Genomic DNA, 21661 nt, shown 5'->3' on the forward strand with positions numbered 1-21661 from the left:
TGGTATCAGAGCTAAGGTGAACAAGAAGGTAGCTGGAAGGATCATCTTGTGGACACAAGAAGGGTTTTGTAATGTACCAGCACTAAAATTGCACCATTTCCCTTAAAAAAATACGAATTTCCATAGCAGACTCTTGACAAATAGTCGGCATGCAAACTCAGAAATTTAATTCAGTGGACATGTTCAGGAAATTTCATTAAATATACAGTGGACAGCTTGGCATAATAAATAACTCTATACAAAAATTTGCATTCCACACATGACAACACTATTTCATTAGTATTTAGGGAACAATTGTTACAAAATTCGATGTGAAGGAACCTGGGTAATTTTCCAGCTGTTGCAATTATCAGTTCAGCCTTCCTGTAGGTGGTCACAACTCACAATAAGCAGCACGTCCTTCAACCCAAGCAATTTTGTCCTTGAATAAATTGTGGAAGGCACGGGTCTGCGCTTCAATCAAACCCTGGAAATGCACCAGCCCAGAGGAAAATGTCGACTTCAGCAAATCAATCCACTAAAGACAACCCCGCTCGTCTCTCTGAGTGTAAATTCAGCCCACATGTGCAAAAATTCAGCCCTTAGCATTTACCAAAATTTTGGCCTCTTGTAGCAAGAAATTTATCCCCCACTTCAGAAGTTAAACTCAGCCCTCCAAGGAAATTACGTCCCTCTGGCAAATGGGTTTCTTCCTGGAATCCAAATTGGGCTCCCAAATACCTGCAAGTAGTTTAGTACAATCCGGGCACATTGAAACCCAACTAGGGTGACATGGAAATTCACTGAAATTGTAGGCCAGCTAAGGTGACACTTGAGTTCACCAAAACTGATTGAGAATTTCCCTTGAAATTCCTTGCTTGAACTCGCTTGAGCTCTGCTTCAGTTGTAAGTGAAATTCGCAAGTTAGGATGCTTCGGAAATGAGTCTCCCCCTCCTTTTATAATTTTCCCATTGAGTCTTCTTCCAATCTTCTAGATTCCCCTTTAATATTATTATATTGGTGGGGCCACTTTCCACTAAGTGGCTTTTGCCTCCTTTTTTCTAATAAAATAGAATTTGTCGCTGTTTCCTAATAAAATAATAATTGCCGCCAAATAATATTTCCCTCCCTTTTTCTAATGAAATAATTTTTTGCTCCCTTTTTTACTAATAACATCAAAATTGGGCAAGGCAATTTCTGCACTCTCAAAATCAAGGACATTACAGTCCTCCCCGCCAGAAATTGCTTGTCCTCAAGAGATTCAGAGTCTGTCTATCGATGTCAACGTCCCAAAGATGCTTGTTGAATTCTTCCAGACATAGGTAGTTTATTGCCCTGGCCCTATTAAATGTTGCCCAGTTGTAGCTCCCTGCTATGCTACAGAACAGTTCGCCATAATGTAGACCTTCTTCCACAATAATATTTTGAACAACAACTGACAACAAGGTTTTTGGTAAATGTGACTTCATTTTAGAACCAACCTTATTTTCCAACCTAAGCAAAGGAAGTATTGTCATCTGGGTCCTCCAAGACAGTACCTGATTCTTCAAATGTAAAGCATAGTCATGGGTCTCTTCCTCTGCATAGAGTATGTCTAAAAGGGCTATTGTATTTGCTACTGATAGTTGTTGTCCATGCATATGCATATGATATGTCCAAGATAAATCAGATTCCTTGATATCCATTTTTCCATGTATTTTCTTTTTGAATGCATTCCCTACCAACCTAGATCCATCTTAACCCCAGATCTATCAAACGCCGAGAGGGATCAAATCTCTTGAGGTGAAAACCATTTTTTTTAGTACTTAACTTGAGGAAAGGTTTACACCTCGAAAGATTTGATACACTTTTAGACTTCATCAATCATGGCCTACCCCGAGATCTATCAAGCACCGAGAGGGATCAAATCTCTTGAGGTGAAAACCATTTTTTTAGTGCAAAACTTGAGGAAAGGTTTACACCTCGAAAGATTTGATACACTTTTAAACTTCATCAATCATGGCCTACAAGGCCATAGACTGCACAATTTGGGTTTGCAAATGGCATGGTCCTTTGTAAAAAAAAAATTAGGGTAACCTTGCTAAAAGAGGGGTAACAAGGTCTATAGAACTGGTCATTGTGGGATGTGCTATAGAAACCTCAAGACATGCATCTACTCCTCATTATATGCCTACACCTATACTAGTATGTATGTCACTCACTACATAATCCATTTTCCCTCCAAGTTTTCCCTATGATTATGCTGCTATCATCCCAGGAATGGATTTAATTGCAAGAAGAGAAAAGATTGCATGTGGAGCAAGTCTCGCATGGAGTATGAGGGATAAGGCCATATTGGTTTCAATTTGTGATGTAATGAGTTGACATGAAGCATTCACATGAGCAAACAAATGATGTGCTGAACAAGAGCCGACGAGAGCTAAATGAGAGCTAGACGGGAATGAGTTGAACAAGGGTTGGATGGGACAGAGACTATTATATTAATGAATAAAGATAATGCCATTGTCCAAGCACTAAGAAATATTTCATTTGTGATCAAATCCATGTCTACAAATATGCTTCATTTACCTTGTTTCATTCTCACGAAACTAGTCTTTAAACTCATACAAATGGGGAAAGATGGCATTTCATATCATTAAGTAAAATCTCAAATACAAGACAATAAACCAAGTAGCAAGCAATAGTGAAGGCCTTGTTCTAAATGGAGTTGTCATCATGTGTTTTGCCATTATTTTTCATGTATCAATATTATGTTAATCACTCGTACATATGTATCTCGACTACTATCTTGATGAATAAAGATAATGCCATTCTTCGTGCTCTCATAAATATCATTCTTTGCGTTGTCATATCTATAAAAGACATGTGCACAATATACCTAATTTACTTTGTTTCATTCTCAGGACTCTAATGTCTAAACTCATAACATTAAGGAAAGATGGCATTCAATGTCATTAAGTAACATCTCAAATGCAAGATACCAAACCAAATGTGAAGCAATAAAATGTACTATAAATAATGCTTTTAGAAATAATGACAAATAGATAATTTTGAATTGATCACTTAAGTCATGTCTATGGGATCTAAACATCTAATATTGCTTTTACCTTCCAACTAAGACTTCGTCCTTTCTTTTCTTGGGCGGTAATTTTGATTGATCTAGAGACTAGGATATATTCATGTAATCTTTGAAATGCTGCCATTTATAGTCTAAAATAAACTTAAATTATGCAAAACCAATCACCTTACTTTGAGTGAGTACATCTTTTGTAATTTCTTGAGATACATAGTTTTAAGTATGTAGACGTTTTATCAAATCCAGCAATCTCTTCCCCACATTCATATTCGTCTCGCCTTCTCTTCTTTGAAAAGAAATTTCCAATCTTCCTAGAAGACATGAAGAGAAATTTAAGATTCTCATCATAAGAGAAATATAACAACAATATGCAATGAATGAAATGTATACCTAGTAAATATCTCACAATCTGCATAGAAGTCTATGTTGAAGCAACTAAAGGCATGCTCCATCTCCTCACTCGACCAATCAAAGGCTCCTTCAGAATTATCTACAATCAGAGAACTCACAGTTGTGAAAGAATATGAAGCCTTAAGTCACAAATGTTTAATGACATGAAATTTATGTTTACCTGCTAAAACTCTAATATGACAACAATTAATTCAAAATTGAGTTAACATGGATTCTCACCTGTCTGTGCTTGACCTTTATCAACCCAAGCAAACAAACAAGATTCTACTTGAGATGGGCATCCATAGAATAATCGTCCTTTGTTAGGTCCATCCTAAAATCACCATATGGAAATTAGTAAAAAATCCCATCAAAATGCTCAAAATGCAAGTCCAATATTATTATTATACCTTTTTGACAATTTGTAGCCTTGCCATTCCATGCTTACATAATGGTCGACCTTTATTGAGTCGTGAAATTTGTTGTTTTGCTTTGTGGAACTCATTTCCGATATCAACCAACTGTGGATGAGAAATACAAAATTATTTATCGAAGTACAAATGGGTGGAAATTACATTGTTCTAGTTCAATTACTCTCATTCATATCATTCATAAACATATCCATTGCTTACCACTAATCATAAATTAGCATTACTAAATGCATAAGAGGCCAAGGACAACCATTATCACAGTTTAGGGAAAAGCATGTAATTCAGTACAATTTTACTTTTATGTATAAAAAAGCCTTTCAAACATTTTACCTCTCAACAACCTTAACCTTGTTAGATTTTTGGGGTAGCTCAAACAGGTACATCCATATTGGAGGTGCCTAGCATGTGGAAGTGTTCGAGCGACACTCTCTAGATGGTGACTTTATAAAATGATTTTATAAAGTGCTTTTAATATTAATGACCTTATAAAGTGATTTTAAAAAGCGCTTTTTATAATTAATGATTATAAAGTGAAGGTGACTTTATATTATAAAGTTGGGTCCGTTAAGTGGTTTAAGTGATCTCAACGAGATATTAATGTTGAAAATTGGTAGCTCAGGGATGAATTTCTTTAAATAAAATTTCACTCCTAACAATTCTGGAGTGACTTCTAAAATTAGAAACTTGTGTCTAGCATCTCAAGCATGACTTTCCAAAAATAGTAAATCACCTTGCATCAATTGGTAATCAAGTATAGATGTTGGAAAATCACTTAAATTATCATTAACCAATCTTAATAGTTCAATTTTTGACTTAATCATCAATATTATCATTACCTTTATTATAATCCTTATGATACTATAACATTATTATTATTAAAAGGAACTTCAAGTCACCTTACCTTCATCACTTAATCACTTCGTACCTCTATGTCTCACATAGCACATCATAACTCTCTCTCTCTCTCTTAATGGATATGTTTCACTCTCATTAAAGTCTTGTCATAAAAGATTCTCTTATGCTTTCATTAATGCAAACGTTACTCTCTCTCTTACACACTCATTAAGACATGGCATATTCCTCTTACTCATAATAAAAGCATATCATAAAAGATTCCTCTCACACCTCCTTAATGGTATGAGTTACAAAGGCATGTGTACCTCCTTAATGGCAATAGTTACAAAGGCATGTGTACCTCCCTAAATGGCATATGTAACTCCTCCTCAAGGCATGTGTATTGCTCCTTTATGACTAGAACTTGTTGCTCCTCTATATGTATCTCATATCATATCATTCTCACTACTTGTGCATTGTGAAAGAAGGATTTGAACTTGAGAGAGAGAGTTGGAGAGACTTGAAGAGGATTATGAGAGAGAAAGACTTGGAGAGTAAAGCAGAACTTGAAGGTTGATTCAATGTTTGCATCAGCTGCTGCTACCAATGCTCTTCATGCTACAGCTTGTTTGGATGGGTGAACTTACTCTTTCTCTTGATCTCTCATTGTACTTTGTATTTCTGCTGAACAATTGATATTTGATGGAAGAAGAATTTGGATGGGTTTTCCCCTGGTGGGTTTTGCCCAGGCCATTGGACCTAAATTCTTTGTATCGTATCTTATTCTTGGTTGTCTTCAATTGTGCATTTGGTTTATGTTCTATCTACAATTGCTTACCTAATATTGCAGCAAAAAAAAAAGAAGTTTTGGAATAAGTAATTGTTATAGCACAGAACAACAAAATTTTAACATGGTATCGAAGCTTTGGTGAAGACAAGCCCAAGAAGATAAGAGCTATCATCCTGCTATTTTCCAATGAAATATCACTTGCTGCTCTTATTTTCAGCTGAAATATCACTACTTGCTCCTATTTACTGTTGAAATATCATTTGTTGTTACTTCTTCTTGCTGCTGAAATTTGTTTGACTAGATCAAGATGTCTTCTTCTTACTTCAAGAATGAAGAGAAGTTGAATGATGCTTCGAATTTTGGTCCATGGAAGGCAAGATTGGATATTACTCTTGAGGAACACGATGCACTAGAATATGTTGAAGGTGAGGTAGCAGAACCACCAGAAAATTCAAATGTTGCTATCAAAGCCAGATACAAGAAAGAAGTCAAGGCTAAAAAAATTATCCTTGATTCTCTTTGAGACTATCTCATCACCTACGTCTTCAACTTGAAGAAATCTAAGGAAATCTATGGCAAGCTGATTGTGAATGTATCAAGTAAACAACTTGAGTCAAATCCTTGCTTTGAAGAATCAACTCAAGGACATTAAGATGAACAGGGGAGAGATCATTCAAGCATACTTCATGAGGATAACAAAAATCAAGGATCAGTTGTCAATTGTTGATGAAATTGTATCTAATAAAGAGTTGGTGTTGATTATGCTTGGAGGTCTTTCTCTTTCTTGGGAGACTTTTATTATTACCATTAGCAACAATGATAAGTTTCCCACATTTGATGAGCTCCTGGGAAAGTGCAGTCAAGAAGACGCCAAAATGATTTCCAGAGGAAGAATTCCCAAACATGACGAGGGAGAACCTACTACCTTTGTTGTCCAAGGCAATAAGCAGAGAGAAAGAAGAGGTCATCATTTTTCAAGAAACACTACTCCCAAAATCCAACAGTGCCTATAAATGGAACAAGGACTTATCTGAAGTTCAATCCTACAACTACCATAAGCATGCCCACTATGCCCGTGACTGTCCTGAAAACATAAGAGCACCAAGATCCAACTTCAACAATCATAGCAACAACTTCATTTTATAGAAGAAGAAGAGAAGCTTATTGATTTTTAGTAGCTTGGGAGGTACTCCAAGCCCTATGGTTCAAGGTTTGGAGGGCAAAGCACCACAAGGGTCACTTGTGGGCTTGGAACCCAAGGTTGGGGTTTTCCACCCATCGATATTTGGACCAAACCCATGAAGAATTTGAGCATGATAAAATTTGAGGTGATAGAGCTTGGCATGCCAATTCCAACGCTTCGAAGATCACTCAAATCGGAGCTCTAGAAATGAAGTTATGAATTTTTGAAGTTGACAATTAATGTTTGGACAATCAAGTCATGTAGGCTTGAGGAATTCGTCCAATAGACATGTCTCTTCATATAATTCGTGGAGCCCTCTTTATGTGTATAAATAAGAGGTGAGATGGAATCATTCTAATCATCCAAGAACATCAAATCTCATCCATACATCTCTAAATGAGCCGCATATTTAAGGAGGACAAAACGTTGAGGAGAAGGGTTGTTTTGGGTTGTTGTTTATCTCACCACAGGTCTGAATTAGTGTAGGGAAGAAGGTCGCATTTAAGAGTGGGATTGAATATTGTTTTAGGTGCGGTTTAGTGTCGGTGCTCTCTCCTTGCTAGGCCACAACCGTAGCTATGAATTATGACTAGGCCACAGGCCTGAACTGCTCTATACAAGAGGGTCGAAGGTACACTTATTAACACAATCAGCCGCAGAGGGTATAGGGGGTGTTTTCAGCTTGTTTGAGGGTTGGTTTAAGCCCTACCCTACAACCAGTAGGACAGCCAAGTGTTGGAGGGATGCCGCATCTAATAGGAGACTGTTTTGGTAAGGTTGATAAGGTTGTTACCTAGTGACAAGTGCCCTAATCAGCAGCAGAACCTTACAGCAAAAAACAGAAGCTCAATCAAGGTACGTATTGATGAAGAGTTTGGTTGATCTGATGTTGGGGATCATGTCCTAGTGTGGACAAAATTATAGCAGCCTGTGGGAGCCAATTTGGAGGCTTGATTTGGTGATCAAGAGCCTTCATAGGTGCAGATCTTGCAGTGATTGGATTGGGTGCCATTGGTCTGGTGGAGGGCAGCGTGTTGGCTACCCAAAGTAGCCCTAGACAAGCTATCTTGAAGTGATGAAGAAGCGTTGAAGGTTGGGTGAAGATTCGTGCCGAAAGTGCAGCACTTTGATGGACAAAAGTGATTGCTAGCCTGGCAAATTGGAGCTCAGGAATTGGCCAGCCTAGAGAGCAGATTGGATCAGCCCATGTACATGCAGCAGAAGTGACTTGCAGCAGTGTTAGGTGGCAGCCCTCCTGGAGTCTCGATGTGTTGTCCTTTGAAGGACTAAGGGGCAGCTAGTGAGCAGTAAAGCGAAGGACCGGCAGGACAAGATATGACATAGAAGCTACAACGAAGTTTGTCATTGTATCTTGTATACCATAGACTGTTGTATTATTCAGATTTGGTTTAATATAACGAAGATTGGGTTGTACATTATTGTACAATATTTGTTAAAAATTGTGTATACTTGTGCATATGTGATTTACTGCTTTATATTTTCTACTATGCAAAGTAATTCTTGTTGAGATTCTTGGTTTGGTAGCGTTAGAGATTTTGAGATTCTAACCTAGACCCAAGATCGTGGAAATTCAACAAAGCTCTTGTTGTTCATAAAGAAAACCATCGTTCTACCAAGACTTCAAGGAACCTAAGGTATGATAATAATGCAACTGAGACACAGTCAAAGTACTTTCTTGTTTCTGCTCTTTCTAGTTCCTCTCCTGCAGATTCTTGTCATAGTTGGTTAAATGATAATGGTGCTTCAAGGCACTTTACTAATTATAAATAAGTTCTCCCAAATCTGGTTGAGAGGGAGACAGTTCTGAAAATCATACTTCGAGATAACTCTACATATCCTATAAAGGGATCTGGTTTTGTTTCTTTTCATCTGAATGAAGGTAAAACTATATCACTTCAAGAAGTTTAGTATATACCTAGTCTGAAAAATAATCTTGTATCTATATCTGCTTTAGAAGATAAAGGAATAAAATTTGTTTTCATAAATGGAAAAGTTCTCACTTGGCCAATGAGATCTAGCATGAGAGATTCCTTCACTCTAGGATCGAGATTTGAAGGTCTCTATAAAGTCAATGGAAGACCAATGCATGCGTTGATTCATGACTGCAATCATCAATGTGAACTTTGGCACTAATGATAAAGCATTGCCCCATGTGAGATAGATGGTTTCTGGAATGTCGAAGATTCGATTGGACCATGATGGAGTTTTCCAAGGGTGTGCAAGTAGAAAGCATGTAAAGGGATCATTCCCTCCAAGCAAAGCAAAAACAATTGGGTACTTCATCTTGTACATTCTAATTTATGTGGACCTATGCATGTAACTTCTCTTGGTGGCTACTTGTATTATATAATCTTTGTGGATGATTTTTCTCACGAAACTTGAATTTTCTTTTTGAAAAACAAAAGTCAAGCATTTAATATGTTCAAAGACTTTAAAGCTCTAGTAGGAAAACAAGCAAGAAAGCATATCAAAATCTTCAGATCTAACAACGGAGAAGAGTTCACTTCAAATGATTTCATTGACTTCTGCAAAGAAGCTAGAATTAGGAAAGAGACCATTGTACCATATAACCCAAAACAAAATGGTGTGGCCGAAAGAAAGAACAGAACCATCATGGAAGCAGTCAAGCTATCTTGCATGATCAGAAGCTACCAAAGTTTCTTTGGGGAGAAGCTCCAAACATTGTTTTCTATGTCCAAAACAGATCTCCACATCAAGCCTCAAATAACAAGACTTCTGAAGAAGTCTTCACAGGTGAAAAGTTTGAGGTTGGTCACTTCAAGATCTTTGGATGCCCTATCTACTTTCATGTGCCAAAGGAAAAGAGTACCAAGTTGGAAGCGCCAAGTAAGAAAGGTACATTTGTCGATTATTGTGAAAATTCTAAAGCTTACAGAATATACGTGCCTACTCAAAGAACTATAGAGTTTAGCAAGGATGTAACATATGATGAAGATGCAGCTCCTGGAAAGGCAAGAGACGCTCCTCCTGCTAATGTTGAAAGTGAGGATGATGCCTTGCATGCTCAAGAAGATCCGGAGTTTAAGCCTGATCTTGTTGATGAATCCAAGGAGCCCATGGACCCTTGAGATCCTCCTCCAAGTGATCCTCCTACTAGAAAGAGACCATTACGGCTTTGTGACACTCTACAAGATGTTGATAGACAAACTGCCCCCAGAGGAACCTTCAGAAAAAGCAAGAAACCTTGTTGGTTCTAGGGATACGTTGTAGCCATGAGCAACATTATTCAAGTCGAACCATGCATTTTTGAAGAAGCAGTGAAAGATCAAATATGGAAACATGCACTGGCTAAAGAATATGAGTGCATCATACATAATGATGTATGGGAAGTAGTTCCACGACCCAAAGGTAAGTCTGTTTTGACTTCCAAATGTTTGTATAAAATCAAACATGGCGTGGATGGCAATATTGAAAATTATTATAATGTCCCTTCCTAAATTAGTTTGGAACAAGATTAATTTCTACATTTTGGGGCTAATTTTGGAGGAGACGGGGGCCCATTCAATTTTTATTAGAAGACTTGGGAGTTAGAAGTAAGTTATTTTGGATTTTGTTAGTGGCCACCCACACAAGGAAATACGCACTCCCTAAGCCAATGGTTCGAAATGCATGAGAGGGAAAATCGAAGGCTTAGTGAGGGACCCACGAAGGAGGGAAAAAGGAAGGAAAAAGGCTCCACGAAATCTATAAAAGGAAGGAAACACTCTTCATTTGACATCTTTGGCATAACGAATTTCTTCTCAGTTGCTCGAGCTGCTTAGCCAGGTCACATGTTTAGCACGAGTTTTCCGGGCGGAGAACTCACCCTTTCTTCGGGGGTCTTCGAGTGCCACCCTAGAGAGGTTCATCCATAATCTTCCGGAGGTGATTTTCATTGTGGTTTCCAACATTTGTATTCAGAGTTTTCCTTGTGGTGCGTATTCCTGGAGGACGCAGTGGGGAAATCGAGTTGAGGTCCTTTTCATGTTGAAGAATCTAGGGCAACCATAGTTAAGATGATTCTTTGATACATGATAACAATTTGTGAAGTGTTAATGCAATCTTTATCTTAGCTTGATGTTTACTTCATTATTAGCATGTGTAAGTTAACTTCATCAAACTGTTATGCAAACAAAAGAGACAAGAACACGAATATTTGGTTTTTTGCCAGGGCCAAAACCTCTCCCTCTTGGAGAGGAAAACCCGCACGAAAATTCTTCTTATAGAGATTCCAATTGACGAATACCAAGACCATGACCCTTGACACAATCTGCCTCTCCAAGACCAAGCCATCAATCCTCTTCCTCGAGCACTGTTGAGATCATCATCTTGCTGCTCCTTCAGAGGTCATCACCATCATGATCATTATCACTACTGCAACACCATGATCTTCATCACTGCTACAACCTCATTGCTGTAACATAAAGGCCTTCACAATAGTATCACCAGGATCATTTGCTAATACATCTCTTGTTGTACTGAGATCCTCTGAGACAATGAGATCACCGATATATATATATATGACAATGATCTATAATTACTATGATTTCAATTAAGTCAAGATCAAGACTATGATCCTTGTCACTGTTCTTCGAAGCATGTTGAGACTTCCTTATACAAGATCTGAATACTGTGATGACTTAGTCTCCTTCTCTATGTATACCGAGGATCTCTTCACTTAACCATTATTTCATTGTCATGGCAAGATTGTAATATATATATAGAAGAGACAGCGTTTGACATACTCTTCATTGAGCCGAGAGAGTAGATCTATCACTATTGTTCAACGACTAGTCTATTATAGGAGTGCCACCGAGATCTTGATGCCAAGATTGCTCCTTGTTATGCCGAGATTGCCATGCTGAGAATGTCCAGACTTCATGCCACCTCATCCAAGATCTTCTCTGCTTCTTCTATCCGAGTTTCTGCACCTGCAATTGAGGATATATTTAGCCCCAATACTTGCCTCACAGTTGCGTCATTATTGCTCCATATATGCGAGGTCTTGACTGCACCTAAACCCCAACCGAGATATAGTCAAGCCCTAACTGCGGTTTTGCTCCTCCATATGAAATTTCAAAGCAATCCAAAAAATTTCCTTGATATTTTTCGTTGACCCTAGATGGGTATTTATAGTGGTTATGTCCATACATTGGAGCCGACATGTACTTATGAACCGACATGTCCTTTTTCAAGTCAATGTGACATCCATTTATATATTTAATTCATTTAGAAGCCGACATAAGATTTCTTTGTTGTTTTGCTTGCAAATTTCGGTGAGCTTGCTTCTGAGGCATTGATCTTGGTCTTGGAGGGTTGTTACAGGACTTTGAGGACTTGTACATATTTACATGAACTCATAAAGAGTTTCTACACACATGACATGACTCTTTCACATTTAAATAAATCCTAAAGACATCAAGAAGAAGTCTTTTACCTAGAGACACTTCTTGCTCATGAAACCCATGTAGCCAAATTACAAAAATTAATTATTTCCTTTTATTACATCAAATACAAAGATCATGTCATTATGAAGACTGAACCTAGTTACACTTTCTTCAACATTTCATTCTTCAGAGGCACTATTGTCAGTAGAAATTCCGGGAAAGAAGCTTTGGTGATTTGTTGCTCTTTTGGGTGAGTTTTGGCACTGAAGGTGATAGCTTTCTTCAGTGGGGATTTCGCAGCACCTGGGGCCAGCGCAAAAGGAAGACACTGGACACACGTGGGTGGTGGAGACTCAGCCATTGGAGTTGTTCCTTGCCGAGAGAAATAAGGGAAGTATTAGTGGGTTGATAGCTACATTTCCGGATTGTTTGAGGAGAATTTTGTTGGTGTATTGACAGTCAGTGTGCTTCAGCAGTTCTGGAGGGCGTTGGGCTTTTTGGGGGTCGATTTTGGAAGGTCAAAACCAGGCCAAACCATTTCTGGGTTTTTGTGGGTTTTGCTTGAGGAGCCTAGATATAATTTTACAGAATTTTCTAAGCAACGGAGGTGGGGTTTCCAACCATATATTTGTAGCAGACAGTGCGGAATCGATGGGGACTGCGCAGTGCAGCAGTTGGACAGCTGATTGTAGTTCTGGATTGTCATTGCTTCACCTGGGCTTTGCTCCACTTGCCTTTGAGGCAAGCCCAAGTGCATTCCTTCCATATTTTGTACTCTTGCACCAATTTATAATAAAATGGCTCAGTTGCTTCCATATTTCTTATTGTTATGGGTGTATTCTAATTGCTTTGAAATTTCTGTGGTGAAAAATTGTTATTTGCTTGCATATCATTGTTTTTCCTATTTTGGGACATTACAGTGGTATCAAAGCTCAGATCTTGGCTCAGTTGTGGGGGACTTTCCTATGAGTGAGGAGGACAGACAGAATATTACCTATAGGAGGCAAAGGTACTGGAGCAGGGAGAGCGAGCTAGAGATCACTCTAGACACGGAGGACCATGGGAAGGCAGTGATAGCAGAGAACATGGGGGAGCCCAAGAGCAGAAAGGAGGTGGCCTTTGATAGTCTCTTGAAGGCCCTAAGTGATTTGGCAAAGGGGCAGAAGGAGATGTTAGATGAGATCAAAATGCAAAACCGGGAACAAAGCACTCACCGGGATTTTCTATTTGGAGAGACTTTGGGAGCCTCTCAACAGTTTGACCACCCTTCACCTATTGCGCAGCCACCATCCTCTAGTGGGCCAACTAGAGCCACGCTACCTTCTTTCCTACCTTTGGCACCAGGTGAACTGGGAGGAGTTGATGATCAAATACTTATGGGAGAGCATTTCAAGGAGTGGCAATCCATGGGAGAAAACTTCAGAGAAGCACTATCTTTTAGAGATTTTTGCCAGCTCAAGCAGAATGAGAAGGGGAGGAGCTATGGAGGCCATGGCATGCAGAACTATGAGTTGTAGCGCACCATTGGGAAGATGTACTTCCCCACATACGATGGCACTACCAAGTGCACAACTCGTGCTTGGGTGGAGAAGTTGGACACCTATTTCCAGCTCAACAAGATGACGGAGGTAGAGGCCATTAAAATGGCCACTTTGCATTTGGAGGGGGAGGCACACGACTGGTGGTTTCATGGCTTGTCAACTCTGGAGCATGCCAGCGTTACCTCCTATGAGGATTTCACACGGATTAGTGGAGCATTTTGATCAGAGGGATTTGGAGGCTCACCTCAGGGAGTTGACCTAGCTCAGGTAGACAAGACATCCAGAGCATTATATTTCGGAGTTCCTGAGGGTCTCGGTCATGGTACCGGATTTGTCGGATGTTAGGCGAGTATACACATTTGTAGAGGGGTTGATGGAGCCACTGCGTGGACTGGTGAAGTCACACAGACCCTCTACTCTACTGGAGGTCGTGACTTGTACGAGAGACTTACAGGGGGTCATCCCCAAGACTCGGGCACCCTTTGCACCACGCACTCCCTAGCCTCAGAAGGGGAGTGACACTAGACCATCGCCAGCACAAATAGCAGCCCAAGGGCGAGGGCAACTGGACGATGAGAGCAGGAGAGACCTCAGGAGGAGAAAGTTGTGTTTTACATGTCGAGAGCCATAGGCACCAAGCCATTGGTGCACAGCGGGCAAGGCCCATTATATCGAGGTCTTCTTGGACAACGATCAGGAGGATGAGGTGGAGTTGTAGTAAGGTGGGGGAGACAACAAGGGTCCGGCAGAGAGGGGACCACCACCACCACTACCACATGGGGGAACATCTTTTGCACCAGCCGAGGGAGTCCTAGCCTCTTTCTACGAGGTTCCCAAATTTTTGACCATGAGGATCAGAGGAACAGTGCAAGGGCAGCGTGTCTCAGTCTATGTAGACAATGGGGCCACCCACAATTTTATTGATGCTCAAATGGTCCAGAGCAGAGGCATCACCACTATAGAGTTTGAGGGATTTTCAGTTCTGGTACCAGGAGAGAGAACTATGCAGTGCACTCAGTATGTCCCCGCTTTGGCAGTGACCATGGGGAGCTATTCGATAACAAACGATTTTTTTGTGGTGGACATACCGGACACCAATGCGGTGATGGGTGTCCAATGGTTGTATTCCCTTGGCCAAGTTACCACCAACTGGAGGAAACTAGAGATGGGGTTTACCGAGCCGGATGGTAAACTAGTAGTTCTTTGGGGCATGCATTCATATCCTCCACAGACAGTCTCAACCCACAGGATGGAGGCCGATTTGAGGCATGGGGACATAGCATGGGTAGTAGAGCTGAGGATTTCAGAGGTTGGGGGACGAACCAAGCCGCCACATCCAGACATACAGGCTATACTAGACAGATATCCGGTAGTTTTTGGAGATATACCACCAGGGCAGCCACCTGACAGGGGGTTTGAGCACACTATAGAGTTGGAGCTTGGTGTGCAGGCAGTCATTACTACACCCTATAGGCATTCCAAAACCTATAAGGATGAGATCGGGAGGGCCATCAGGGAGCTATTGGCATTGGGCCACATCAGACCGAGTTCTAGTCCATTCGCTTCTTCAATCGTGCTGGTGAAGAATGATGGAACTCTACACATGTGCATTGACTACAGGGCACTCAACAAGAAGACATTGAAGAATCTATATCCCATTCTGCATATTGATGAGTTGATGGATGAGCTTAGAGGAGCTAAATACTTCTCTAAGATAGATTTATGATTTGGGTATCAGTAGAATTGGGTGAGGGATCAGCATATCCTGAAGACGGCTTTCAGATGTCATTATGGGCATTTCGAGTTCTTGGTCATGCCCTTTGGGTTGACCAATGCACCTTCTACCTTTCAGTCATGCATGAACCATGTGTTCAGAGGTCAACTAAGGAGATTTGTGTTGGTATTCCTTGGTGATATCTTGATCTACAGCAGGACGTGGGAGGAGCACTTGCAGCACCTAGAGGCGATGTTACATATCATGGAGGAGCAACAGTTCTATGCCAATATGTCTAAGTGTGAGTTTGGGCTTACGAAGATGCTCTACTTGGGACACATCATTGGCGCAAATGGGGTCAAGGTGCATGAGGAGAAGACCAAGGCCATTTGGGATTGGCCAGTACCTAGAGATATGACAGCACTAAGAGGGTTCTTTGCGGCAGACAATGCAGAATTTCTAGGGACTGCACAGTGCATCAGTTGGACAGCTGATTGTAGTTCTGGATTGTCATTGCTTCACCTGGGCTTTGCTTCGCTTGCCTTAGAGGTAAGCCTAGTTGCATTCCTTTCATATTTTGTACCCTTGCACCAGTTTATAATAAAATGGCTCAGCTGCTTCCATATTTCTGACTGTTATGGTTGTATTCTAATTGCTTTGAAATTTCTATGGTGAAAAAATGTTATTTGCTTACATATCATTGTTTTTCCTATTTTGGGACATTACAAATATAAAGCTAGATTTGTGGTTAGAGGCTTCTCTCAAAACGAGGGAGAAGACTATGATGAGATTTTTGCACCTGTTACTCAATATACTACCATTCGATCCATTGTGGATCTAGCTGCTAGCCAGGGATGGACTCTTCACCAAATGGATGTGAAAATTTTGCATGGCTTCCTCAAGGAAGAAGTATTTGTGGAGCAACCACAAGACTTTAAAGTGCATGACAGGAAAACTCATGTGTGTAGATTGAAAAAATCTCTTTATGGATTGAAACAAGCCCCAAGAACTTGATATGCCAGCATTGATAAATTCTTAATGAAGTTGGGTTTCACTAGAAGCAATGTTGATCCAAATATCCACTTCTAGACGATCCAAGGTATGCCTTTGATTTTGGTATTATATGTTGATGACTTATTCTTGACTAGTGGAGAACCTCTTATCCTCTAGTGTAAGAGGGAGTTAACTTTTGAATTTGAAATGAAAGATTTTCATTTGATGCACTACTTTCTGGGCCTAGAGGTATGGCAAAGACCTAGTGAGATTTTCCTTTCTCAAGGAAAATATGTTGTCAAGCTTCTGGAAAGATTTGGTATGACAGAATGTAAGTCCATGAACACACCAATGGAAATGAATTTCAAAAAGTTATGTGGTGAAGCTGCAGGACTTGATTTGGCTAATCCTTCCAAGTATCGACAACTGATTGGGGCACTAATGTTCTTAGTGAAGACTAAACCAGACATATGTTTTGCAGTCAATACTCTGAGCCAATATATGATTAAGCCATCACATGCACATTGGATTGTCGAAAAGCATGTGCTAAGATACCTACATAGGACCATCAATCTTGGATTGATATATACTGTCGGAGATGTGAGACTACATGGGTACTTTGATGTTGATTGGGCTTGTAACTCTCCTGACAGAAAGAGCACATTTGGATGTTGTTTTAGCTTGTGATTTGTCATGATATCTTGGATGAGCAGAAACCAGAAGTCTGTAGACCTTAGCACAGCTGAAGCCAAGTACATTGTTGCTAGCATGGCTAGTTGTGACGCAATATGGTTGAGGACGCTCTTTGGAGAACTGTTTGAGCATGTGCTAGATACGACAATAAGAGTGGGATTCGACTTGCAAAAAATATTGTGTTCCATGACAAGTCCAAGCACAATGAAATCAAATATCACTATATCTAGGATATCGTGCAGAGAGGAGCAGTAAGACTCCATCATATTGCAAATGTTGATCAAATAGCTGACATACTTACCAAGCGTTTGTCAAAGGGAAGTTATTGGTATTCAAAGAACAGTTGGACGGACAGATGTGACCCTTTCTGGTGGGGGCAATCATGGATGATCGAGAATGTTGAGCTATGCTCTTCCCTATTGTTTGAGCTCCCAACAATTAAGTCACGTCCGTCGATCTTGCAGACCAAGATTTAATCTTGACCATTTGAAGATCTTACAGTTAGTTATAACCATTTTAATGAGACATAAAAAGAGATTTTGGAGAGTGAAGAGATACATTTTGAGAGACAAATTTTGGAGAGCTAGAGAAGAGGGGCAGCAAGACAGAGTGCGCATTTACCAAGGCAAGAAAGAGGCACGCTTTCCAAGGAGAGAACAATATTAATGACAAGTTGTACAATGAGTTTTCCGCAAGTCGTGTAACAATTTTGAAGGTTGTACAATATTGTAAAGTGATTCTAGGCACATTTTTCGAGGCACTGGAACAACAAGGTGCAGGGTTGTACAGATTGTACATAGTGCTTGTTCAACATTGGATAAACCAGTGCTCCCTGTGTGTTTCGTGACATGTGCTTAACAGACTCTCGTGGATCCGTTAACACTGGCGATGTGTATGTTTACTAACACCTACGAGTTTTGTCGTAATGGCAATTGTGACTCCAACAAGTGGTATCAGAGCCAAAGGTCTCGAGTTCGAATCACACCCGACTCACACTGGGGGGGGGGGATATTGTTGGACATTGGATAAACCAGCGCTCCCTGCGTGTTTCACGACATGTGCTTAACCACCTCTCATGAATCCGTTAACTTTGGCAATGTGTTTGTTTACTAACTCCTATGGATTTTGTTGTAACAGAAATCGTGACTCCAACAGTGTTGGGCACGAAAAACGAGAAAAGTACAGTGTATTCATTGCTCCCATTTATTGTTGTTGTAAACTCAAAATTTTTCTTGTGAGCTCATTAATAAAATTTCTCTCTTGATCAGTTTTCCCTTTAGGTTTTTTCCAAGAACTTTGCCTGTAAATCTCATGTGTCAAATATGTATAATAAATATGTGTCTATTGTTCATTTTCTCTATGTAGTTTCAGATTTGTTAGATCAATGTATTTTTGCTCATAAATTTCAGATTTGAATGCTAGCTAGTTTACTTACATTAATCTGTGTTAAGTAATTTATTAAGGGTTGAAATCAAGATTTGGGTTAACTAGAAATTTCAACAAACCTTAGGATAAATAAACTTTCTTTAATGCTTTTTAATATTGTACGATACCTTGTAAACACTCTAATCTTGTAGGATATCCTACACAATCATACCTTATTGATGTGGGTGATCCATCAAAATTTGTCAACTAAGGAAGACCATTTTGCATTCAATACTATGGTTCAAACTCATCTACAAAACTTTTGGTTCATACATCGAAACAAACCAAAAATATCCTTAAAACTCATGGACAATTTGATCAGAGTTGCACAGTAGTTGGTGGACAGTGAGGCCAGACATCAATAGCGCAACAAGAGATGATGCAGAGACAGAGTGATGCTTCAATTGGTTGCAGCACTACAACACATTCCTCGCTAAGAGGGAGTGTTAATTTCTAGTAGCATCGGATGTGCTCTAGCCTCAAGATTTTGCAGGGAGGCTAGGACACATGCATTCCACAATACCCAGAAATCGTTTTGGGAAATTCCACCCGAAGGAGGTTTAATTAAAATTATTAATTATTTTTAATGGATGCCTAAGTCTAAACTTAGGAAATTAAAATAATTAAAGTGTATTAATTAAACTGGGTGTGAATCTTCTAGAGAAAGACGAGGATCAAGTCAAGATGATCTGAGCCATTGATTAGAATCCAATCTAGGTCGTTGATTGATCAACGAGAAGATTATAAAAAGAGGCTTGATGGGCATTTGGAAAGATACATCGAGTGAGATCAAGAGAGCAGCACAGCAGTTGCAAGAGAAGTCATCGAAGAGATTTCTTGTAGTGAGGAGCAGGGATAGTTTTCCAGTTGGAGTTTCCTGATCCAGGGATACATTTCAGAGGAGGCAAATAGAGATCCAGAAGAGGCAACGTAGAGGCATGCTGGGCAACGTAAAGCCATGTTGAGGCAGAGCAAAGGTCTTAAGGGGATTCACAAATTTGCTGAGATGTAAATCAGATCCAGTGTCAGGAACCAGGATGTGAGACCGGAGGGCCAGAGGATCAAGCATCCAACCAGCAGATCGATCAGCAAGAGGGAGTGATGCAATCCCTATCAGTTGTGACGCAAAGCAGCGTAGTGACTGCACAAAGGCAGCTTGGGGCTAACCCTTCAATGGCTGGATCAGTGTCGAATCGTCAGTGATAGTGTGAGGTATTTCTCACTAATTTCTCTGTAAGTCAGATTCTCTGTATCAGATAGCCAATAAGGCATCCAAAGATTGTATTCATAAACTACTTCATAATAATTAAAACCCTCAGCTGCTGCACTGGTTTTCCCAAGTTGGGTTTTTCCGGGGACATTGTCAAAAAACAACGGTGTCAATTGTGTGTGTGCTATTTCCTTCTTGCTCAGTACTTCTTTCCACAATATTTATGTTGTGAAGGCTGCTATAGATTTTATTTCGATGTTTACTATGTAACACTGTAATAACTTGATTCAAAAATTAACAAGTAGGAGAAATCTAATCAATTGCTACAGTAGGGAATCGGGTAATTGATTTTTCACAAAGATATAGTGGCAGAGTACCCAATCTCCAAAAGCTTTTTGTTTGAGTGCTCAACCAAACATGTAGCTCTTCCAGATGTGAGTGCAACTCGACTGTATTTGAAAAAATACATATTCAAATTGAATTTTTGAATTCATTATAAATTATAATTTATTATTTTTATAATTATAATTACTAATTTATAATTTATGACCCTCATATAGGTTGGAGTCCCAAGCATATAGTTTTGTCTGGAACAGCACTCAGTATGCAATAACAAACAAGAATCTGCCATGGTGTATTCCAACTCATAGTCCTGACAATCTACTTAGTTGTTAGCACTATCCACTTGTTTGCATATTAATCAAATCAAGGCCTTCAACCTTGTTAAAGTTTGTCGTAGCTTCAAAAGGTCTTCTACATAGGCTGTGTATTAGCATGTGGAAGACATTATTTGCCTCTTCCTAACTCTAACTTAGGAAAAGTACAATAACTAAAGTGAAATAATTATTGTGGACTATTGAGTCATTTTCTAAGCATAAATAATTTAATTATTTAAGTCACTTAGAAATAATCTAAATCATTGATCTCCAAGATGGTTCTAGAAGGGATATTGGGGTTAGATATTTGGACTCAATGAAGATTATAAAGTGACCCTTGCGAGGAGTTGAAGACACAAGTGTGTGATTGAGTCATCATTCAAAGAGAGGGATTTTCTCTAAGTGTCAATGACTTTGTGGACCAGGAGCGCAAAGAAGGAAAAGTGTGAGTTCCTTGGGGCAAATCTAGGAGGGGCAAGTAAGAGGAGATTGCATGGCCAAGTTGCCGAAAGGAGATCAATTTTATCTAGAGGCTGAGTTGTTGGAGAGCTGAATTTTCCCTTGTTCACATCAGTGACATGCAAGGAGGGTGCAGGTCGAGTTGTTGGCTAAGTATTTGGGTCGAGTTCTCTAGGTCAATTTTATCCAAAGGCTAATTTACTAGAGGCCAAGTTCCTTGGAACGAATTCACTCTATGGGAGTCGAGTTACAAGTTCCAGGATTTTGTATTTTTCCTTGTATCTTTGTGGGTCGAAAACCCAGATTTTCCAGATAATTAAATGACAAAGAATTGTTGTGGGTGATTTATTTTTGCAAAGTGTGATTGATCTCTCTGCTTTATTTCCGCTGCATATATTTAATTATAAAAGTTAAATATACCAATGATTTCATTTTTCAGTGATTAAGTAAATATTTGGGTAAATAAATAAATTGTTGGGGATAAATTAAATTGTTGTGAGAAAATAAATCTGGCTGGTATTAAAAATTTAACAAACCTCCCTTGGCAAGGTACAGATATCCTATGACACTAGCAGAAGGCATCTCTTCCCTTCTTGCATCATATTTCAATTTTAGAAGCACATAAATATGAAACTTACATTTGTGAAATTCTAGGCCCAAAGCAAAAGTAAAGCATCAATTTAATGCAACACAACTTCCTTGAGTGTTTTTCAATTCAAATTTAGTTTATTACAATGAGAGAATTAATAACAGCTAAGAATGTCTTGTTTGGTGCACTGCTTCAACAAGTGCAATTCATATACCAAGTGATTTGCGAGGTACTGAGGAAAGGATAAGTTAATTCCCTTAATTTTAAAATCAACCAAAAGTACGAAGCA

The 21661-nt window shown here is 39.4% G+C and overlaps 1 protein-coding gene across 7 annotated transcripts in view; it reads right to left on the reverse strand.

Moving 5' to 3' along the window:
* The window catches only part of LOC149206006 (uncharacterized), a 415715-nt gene that overhangs the window by 270038 nt on the left and 124016 nt on the right, over positions 1 to 21661 (reverse strand). For all 7 annotated transcript variants that reach the window (XM_089395252.1, XM_089395250.1, XM_089395253.1 and 4 more), the window contains 4 exons: positions 3857 to 3967; positions 3687 to 3780; positions 3447 to 3546; positions 3230 to 3367 (listed from right to left, as the gene is read on the reverse strand). In XM_089395252.1, coding sequence (XP_089251378.1) covers positions 3230 to 3367; positions 3447 to 3546; positions 3687 to 3780; positions 3857 to 3967 — 443 coding nt within the window. The remainder of the gene's footprint in view (positions 1 to 3229; positions 3368 to 3446; positions 3547 to 3686; positions 3781 to 3856; positions 3968 to 21661) is intronic.

The sequence above is a fragment of the Pinus tabuliformis genome, chromosome 1_2, assembly GCF_031772625.1.
Source record: "Pinus tabuliformis cultivar Carrire ecotype Pingquan chromosome 1_2, CPIR1, whole genome shotgun sequence".
Classification (NCBI taxonomy): Eukaryota; Viridiplantae; Streptophyta; class Pinopsida; order Pinales; family Pinaceae; genus Pinus; species Pinus tabuliformis.